At 44.2% G+C, this 8,286-nt stretch overlaps 1 protein-coding gene across 1 annotated transcript in view; it reads right to left on the reverse strand.

The window, feature by feature from the left end:
* The window catches only part of LOC104397480, an 11,901-nt gene extending 5,129 nt beyond the window's left edge, over positions 1–6,772 (reverse strand). Inside the window, exons 1-3 of the mRNA XM_010007441.1 lie at positions 6,704–6,772; positions 5,690–5,995; positions 590–735 (exon numbers count right to left, since the gene is read on the reverse strand). Coding sequence (XP_010005743.1) covers positions 590–735; positions 5,690–5,995; positions 6,704–6,772 — 521 coding nt within the window. The remainder of the gene's footprint in view (positions 1–589; positions 736–5,689; positions 5,996–6,703) is intronic.
* Between the last annotated feature and the right edge of the window lie 1,514 nt (positions 6,773–8,286).

The following is an 8,286-nucleotide window of genomic DNA, read 5'->3' on the forward strand; positions in this document are numbered from 1 at the left end:
GCGGGAGGGTGGGGGGCAGTGGGAATAGAGGGAAAACGGGTCGTTTTGGGTTTTTTTCCCAGGAAAGCGCCGTTCGGTGCGATGGCGGGGAGAGGAGTTACCGGCGAGGAGCTGTCCTGTGTGATTCCCTCGGCGTGCTCGGCTTCCAGCCCGGGAATTGGCATCGGGGAATTGTGGTTGGAAAAGACCTTCTGAGATCAGCGGGTCCCAACAACTTAACCCAGCCCTGCCAAGTCCAACCGCTAACCCGTGTCCCCAGGCACCACCTCTGCACGGCTTTTCAGCCCCCAACAGGGATGGCGGCTCCTCCACCCCCTGGGACAGGGTCTGGCGACCCTTTGGGGAGGAAATGATTCCCAACACCCAGCCTAAACCTCTCCTTGAGGCCCTTTCCTCTTGTTCTCCCACTTGTTAGCCCAAGAAAAGAAGCTCAGGGAGCAGGAAGGTCTCCCCTCAGCCTCCTGTTCCCTGAGCAACCCCTGCGCCCCTGGTTCAGCTGCTCCTGGTGAGGTGCAAAGAACAGGGTGTCAGGGGCTCGTTTCCAGCCCCACAAGCCCTGGAATCTGCCACGAGGCAGTTTGGGGTTGACCTGAGACACCCCTGGTTTTCACTCGGTGTGTTTTTGTTGCGTATCCCCGAGATGTCAATGGTTTTGCTGCAAACACCCAAGCTAGGCCTCAGCGTGCCATGCCGGCCTGCTTGGTTAAAACGCCTCTTTATTGTCACAGATTCACTCTGGTAAAAGAAAAGATGGTGCCTACTTAAAAACGTCGATTTTCGTGTTAATACATACTGCTGTTTTCTGGGTGCTTCACAAAAATCTGGCTCTGGGCAGGCTAAAGCAGCCTGCCAGCCCGAGCAGTGGGCCTGTTATCCTCTGCATCCAACACAGGAGGGCAGATGACTGGAAAAGACAGCTTTAAAATCCAGATATGGGTCTAAAGGAAAAAAAAACAAACCAACCACAACAAACTACATATGAATGAAAATGAAGTCATGCTGCTAAAGGTTTAGCTAACTGGATGCAGCAATCAACAGTTCATTTAAAATGCTCCATTGCAGCAGGCTTTCCTGATGTATCCAGAGTGGCTGCAGGCAGCTGGCCAGCCTGTTTTCAGCAAAAAAAAGTGTAGGTGTCACTGGATGTCACGTGAAATCACGGAAGGTTTGCCAGGTGTGAATACCTGCCTGCTCTACAGCCACACAGTCACAGGCAAACACGTCTTGTTCACCAATGGCAAGGGAAATACAGGAAGTCTTGGAAGGTTTCCTTTAAGCTAACAGCTGGAATTGAAATCTTTGCAGGGTAATGAAAAATAAGGTTGGTTTTTTATCTCAGTAGATGGTGGGATTGATGAAAAATGCTGAAAATATAATAATGGCCTGGCCAGAAGACTGAAAAACCTGCAAAACATTAGACTCATTCTGCCATATCTTCAACAATCAGGCTCATCCAAAAGGGCTCCTGATAAACTTGCTGTGTGCCTAAACTGTCACAAATCCACCCCAAATCCAGAGTCCTGATGATGTCTTTTTTGCACTCCTATTTGCTTCCAAGGAAAATGCATCTCTGATCTCCTGAAGCCTGAAGCTTCCCAAAAGGAGGGTTGGCTTCCCTCCGTTTTTGAGGAGAGAGAGCACATTTATGTCAGGTGTTGTGTCATTCTCCATTCACACACTGGCAGAGCAGAAGGAGTGGTCTCAAGTTTTCCACTAACACAGTTTCTGGCTTGAAGCAGAGATAAAGTTTACATTACGGCTCTTAAATAAAGGATTTATAGCATTTGACACTTCCCCAAGGTGGAAAGGGAGATGCCCAGGATCTCCTCTCCTGCAGCCTTCCCACTGCTCTAACAGCTTCTATTTGCACATCAGAGCTTCTGGCTGAGACTTCACAAGGAGACATTTGACACCTGACCTTTAAGAAGGGCTGTAAAATGTCCTGTTGCATGAAAGCAGTGCCACTGTCCTGCAGTCTTTGAGAAGTTCTGGTCAGCTGGGACATAGGTGGGGAGTGGTGCTGGTGTTTCCATTCCTACAGAACTCAAGGGAATGGTGTTCCCAGGTTCTGCACACCAAGTTCCTGACCGAGTCAGGTGTCTGATGGTAGGGCAAGAATTTCCCAGTCATCCTTCCACCTCAAGCTGTGATCTTGTCTAATTTTATAAGCAAAACAGCCAAGTCTGGTCAGAGCTGGGATGGGAAACCTCCAAGGAAAACTGAAGTGCTCCAGGAAGTGGTGATTCAGCTCCTGGCATTCTTCCCTCCATCTGAGTAAATAGTGAACCAACCTCTAACCATGCTGGTGCAGGAAGAAACATTGTACTGCTGCTGCTGGAAGATGCAAATCCAAAGGAGTCAGCAAAAAGGGTCACTGAAGAGCCCAAGATGCAGTTGGCAAATGTGAGGTTGCTCATCATTGAGCCCCAGAGCGATATGAATGGGCAAAGATCTTGTTACACCTACTTAAAAGTGCCTCTCACTGGTTAAACTGAACAGTGTCCCCTCTGAACTCTGTTATTTGCTGTGTTTGCCACCAAAACCATGCCCTTCAGCAGCAGAGAAGTACAAGTGGATTTCTAACCAAGCTTTAAAAGTTGACTTATTTTATTTTATTTTATTTTATTTTACTTTATTTGCTGTTTGTTTCTTGTTTTTTGTTTTGTTTTTGGTTGTTTGTTGTTTTTTTTTTCCTGGGGGGTTGATTTTTGGTTGGTTGGTTGTTTTTTTTTTATTATTATTTTTTAACAAAAGGCTTTTTAAAGGTATCTAATGCTCCAAACCAACAGAGTTGTCTGCTCAAGACTGGAAATGAAAAACAGGAAAGCAGAATGCCCCAGGCCTGGAAACTTCTTGAATGACACAACTTGAACATCAGGACTACATCTCCCAGCAGTGGCTGAGCACAAAGGAGAATGGGAAGCACCACGGGAGGTGTTTGTCAGCCAAGAAATCTGCAATTCCTGTGACTCCCACTGTTTCCAAATGGGAATGTTCAGTCCCTTTTCCTGCCAGGGATGGACAGCTCTTTCAGGCACCAATCCCCAGCTTTCCCCCTGGCTGCACTCTGGGTACTGTTCCCATTGGCAAAAGGCAGCAGCACCTTCCACCCAGAGGATTTTTTTGCATTTTGCTGGTGAATTTTGCACAGCTGAGGAAAAATCTACACCTGACACTGGATTTTGCCATCATCCCAAGGGACTGCCTACTCCATGGGGAAGATTAGCACAGCTTTGGGTGTCCAGCACCTCCAGGGCTGTGAGCAGTGAGAACATCAGGTTTTTAACAACATACAGGGAATATGAAAGGGCTGTTTTATTGAATAGATGCAAATCTGTGACTGCTTCATCACAGACCAAGTGTAACTACTGATGTCTACAGGCAGCACTAGATCTACAACTACCTGAAAGGAGGTGGTAGTGAGGTGGGAGCTGGTCTCTTTTCCCAAGTGATAGGACAAGAGGAAACAGCCTCAAGTTGATCCAGGGAAAGTTTAGATTGGATATTAGGAAAAAACTACTCACTGAGAGGGTTGCCAAGCATTGGAACAGGCTGCCCAGGGAAGTGGTTGTGTCACCATCCCTGGGGTTATTTAAAATACATGTAGACATGGCACTTAGGGACATAGTTCAGTGGTGGGCTTGGCACTGCTGGGTTAATGGTTGAACTTGGTGATCTTAAAGGTCTTTTCCAACCAAAACAATTCCATAAATCTGTTCTGGGATTGAATGCTGCAGAGAACATCAGGACACACTCACAGAGCTTAAAGCTGAGCTTCACTCATTTGTTGTACCAAACAAATAGTGTGGGACTGGATGGAGTGACCTTCACACATCCCAAGGTCAACATTGAATGGGCTGTTTCCAAAGCCCTTCTGTAACACTGACAGTTTCCTTAGACTTGCTCTTTCTTATGGAGCTCACCAGCAACTGGCAGCAGAGAGAGTCAAATTCCAGCCTTGGCATTGACTGCCTAGCTTTGGGAAAACCCTTTTGGCTCTCCATGACCTTGTCTATTGTACCTCAACTACAGCACCTTCACAAGGGACTTCACCTTCACTCAGCTGCCATGGAGCCAGAAGCCACAGTTTGCTGAAGTGAAGTCTCTGGACCAAAGGAGTGACAAAAGTTTCTGCTTGATTTTTGTGTTGAAGATGATTTTCTTTTCTTTTTATTGCAAATGTACACAATTACACTACTGATAATGCACAGAAATTTTAAAAGTTATTGTTTGCTAAAATTTCCTGATTACAAAACTTCACAAAATTTGTTACAGCTAAAAAAAAACCCACCTTCAAGAGTGTATAAATATAATTTGGAGCATAAATAACAGTAACAAAATAAACAGTTGCATGTATTAAATAAATTAATTATAAATATTGCATTGGCAATGAAGTGCTAGGTCAGAACACCAGTATTTCCAGTTGAGCTTTCTTTTGGTATAGAAATCTCTATTACAAATGAACTTTTGGAAACTAGTAGAATCCCTGGAACCCTTTTCTCACATGGGTTTGGTTTTTTGTTTGTTTGTTTGTTCTCCTTTGATTTCACCTGGGTTATTCCTTCCTCAAATGGTTACAGTGGGAGAGCAGAACTGAAGACATCAGACATCCATGTTTTGGCCACGAGATGCAGATTATCTGGGGCATTGAAGTAATGAAATTGTCTCCACTGATTCCCTGGGGTGCAGAATCAAGCCTGGAAGGGACTTGAAAGAGTTGCTGGTGGTTAAAGGTTAAACACAAAAACCTGTTCTGCAATTGATTTGACCTATACATCATCCATCTTCAGTCTTTCTGTTTGCTAACAACATGCATCCTTATGTACAACAGAACCTTAACTTAAAGACTAATTTGAACTGCTCATTCCCAACATGATGCCCATCATTGCTAATTCTTTGCACTCTTTCCAACCACACACTGAATTCTGACTAGTGGTAATGAGAACTCTCTGCTGGATGATGCTGATCCCACAGTGAACAGAAATTACCCTTTAAAAGAAATCAAAGATCCAGTTTTCCAAAGTACCCTTTAGTAATAAGGGAAGGAAGAAATTTTTCCCTTTGTTCCCTTGTTTCCTAAGGGAAGAAAAAGCACAATATACAAGCAGAATTGTTTCTTCAGTGGTCGTTTCCATCAGAAAATTTTCCCAGAATGCTGTCAGCAGCTCTTCGAGGAACTGCATCAACTCTAGTTTGTGTAACCGTATTTTCTAGGTTTCCCTTCATCGTGTTGTGCTACAAATGTTTGTCTTTCAGGCCCCTGAAGCCAAGAGATCACTAACCTCCCTGTGACTGGAAAAAAAAAAAAAAAAAGGTTTTCTGCATCTGCTGCTATGAGCAAAATTAACAGGTAATGAATATGTGGCAATGAAGTTGATGTAGACAATTTAGCATTATTTTCTCATCACCACGGAAATTGAGAAACTCTGATGAAGCCATTCAGCTTTTCTTATTTAATCCTTTTCCAAATAAACCTATAGATAGGCAATTCCTTAGACTCTAGAATAGCCTCTCACCCCTTACAGGTACAACACATGGCAAGAAAAAGGCTGGCTCACACCAAAATATACAAAACCAGTTTGAAGTATCACTACACGAGGAGCTAAAAAACCCTCCAGTATTCTGCAATATTTCTTTCCAAACAGGTTGTGTCTGATCACAGTCATTTCTGAAAGCTGGGGCTCTTCACTGGCGAGAGCTTGGAGGTGATGCCAAAGGGGTCCATGCTGTCTGTTTCCAGAGGTGAGGAGTAGACCTCTGGCTCAAAGGCCTGGCTGTAATCACCATATTCCCCAAAGTCTGTTGACTCCACAGGCACAGTGTTGATCATAGGCAAGAAGTGAGACAGTGGGAGAAAATCTTTTCCTTTGAACTGCTGTCTCTGCTTGGCGCTACTCAAAGACACTGATATTCCATGTTTTTTGGATTTATAGACATTGTAGCCATCTGGACGAATCTCCTCTTCAAAGGAACAATCCTCAGTGGAATACCTGAGCTGAGGAGGAAGGAGTAGCAAGAATTACAAATACACCCATCAGGCTCATTGCCTTCACCACGACATGAAGCTTTGATGCAACCAGCCCTTTTTCCACCTCTGCTGTCACTGAGGGTGCCCCTCTGGCTTGTCACTGGTGCCCCAGTTTGTTGCACCTTGCAGACCCCACTGCCAGATCCATGCTGGTGAGCCTCCTGCTGCCTCTCTGCCTGGCTGCTGCAGGGATGCAGGTGAGACCCATTGCTCTAGTGGTGGTTCTTTCAGTGGTGGACAACAACCACCAAGATGAAGTACCCTGAATGGTCAGGCAGTTGGATGAGATGATTGTTGTAGGTCCATTCCAACTGAAATATTATTAATTTTCTATTCTATTCTATTCCATTCCATTCCATTCCATTCCATTCCATCCCACCAGAGCTCCCCACACTGCACATACTATGCATTTTGGGTCATGAGGCCCCTAAAAGACCTAATCCAGAACTCCTAAAGTTAATGCACATCCATCACATCAAATAAGCTTTGAATCCTGGGTGTGTCCTTCTCCACAGCTACCACGCTCATCCCGTCCTCAGCACAGGGAAAAAGAATCTCAGATGACAGTGCTCATTTAGATAAAACATCCCTAATTGCTGACAGTACTTTGCTGTGGTCATGAGACCTAATCCAAGAGTCCTAAGGTATAAATTCCTAGCTGTGTTAGAGATTTGCCTGCATAAGGTCTTCAGGATCAGGTCTGTAGAAGGGCAGCACTGTCAAAGACAGTGGCTCTGCAAGCATGGCCAGTCATTAAAGCAGCACTAAAAAGGTAATTGCCTTGTTGTTGTGGTTTTTTTACTCAGCATTTGCTGAAATTACAAAAGACCAGTTAACACAGTATTATTTACTCACTGGTTGTTATTTAGAACTGGCAAATTAATAACAACACAAGTTAAGATTTGGTATAGAGGAAGGTATTTTCCTAGGAATGAATTGGCAGAATTACATCTGTGATGTACTGTGCAGATAGTACATTAAGAGTTTGTATCACCAGCTCAGACCTTTCCAGATCCTTACACAAACACTGACATCTCTTACAACTCTGGTGCTATTTCAGGCTCAGCCACTACAGGTGATTGAACTTGAGGTCAATAAAAGACAGTTGCCAATTATGTTTCAGTCTGCAGTAATAAAAGTGTCCTTACATGAATGCTCTGCCTGTCTGAATAGAGAGCATGCTTGGTACTTTGCAGTCCTTTTTCAAACACCCTCAGTAAGACTAGAGTACAATCAAGCACATCCATTTGGTTGCCATCTAAAAGCCCTTTTTTAACTAATCAAGTAATTTTAAGAAAGGCGTTTTCTCCAAATAAACTTACACAATATTTATCCTTCTACACACATTGTGCCTCTGAAAAATATATGTCTATGATACAGATTTATGGCTGAATTACAAGCTGTCTTTATTTCCAGGAGTGTTTAGCCTGACTAACAAGGATGATGAAATAAAATAGCTTCTTGAGCAAGTGCACATTACAAATAGCAGTTATTGATTGAGCCCTGCATGTCTCAACTGTGTCATTGCCTCCTCATTTTATCTGGATTGTCTCTAGTGTATTTTTTTAAACAAGTACCAAACACACTTGAAGTATTTTCAGATGATTATTTTCACAGGAGGATTTTACACTGTGTCAGTATATTCAGCAGCTACGTGACTTCCCCCTAAACCACTGACTCTGCCACACTGCACACTGAAAAATCAACCTTAGTCATGGGTTTTCCAGTGTTAAAAAAAGGCAAGTTTCAGGAGTGCAAGTGGTTGCCCAGTTCAGTTCCCAGACACTGCATTTGCCCTTTTGTTCTTCCACTCCTCAGCGTTGTGCTGATAAGGCAGAGAATTGCCTTGCAGAGCTGCCTGCCCAGGCTGCAGGGGGAGGTGGTGCCAGGTGCCCATAACACAGAGATGGGACAGCGTGGGGACATGCCATGGGGCTTTCAGAAATAACATCACCTGCAATTAATCCTATACATGAGCAAACAGTCTCAGTCAAGGCACGGCTTTAACATGGTGTTATACAAAAGCTGTTCCAAAATGCTGTGACTGCTCAAGTCCAGCCAGCAGCTCCGATGGGAGCAGGATCCAGGGTCTGCTTTGGATATCCATGTAAAGATCAAGCTAACAACTGACCTGCTGCATCACCTGAGCCTACACACCTGACCATCAGCTGGTTCTAACTGAGAAAAGCAAGGCAATTCAGAAGGAAAGGCTTAACCCTATGTTACATGTGCATTCAAAAACATCTCTTCATCAGTCT

Source organism: Chaetura pelagica, unplaced genomic scaffold, assembly GCF_000747805.2.
Source record: "Chaetura pelagica isolate M959 unplaced genomic scaffold, ChaPel_1.0 scaffold401, whole genome shotgun sequence".
Classification (NCBI taxonomy): Eukaryota; Metazoa; Chordata; class Aves; order Apodiformes; family Apodidae; genus Chaetura; species Chaetura pelagica.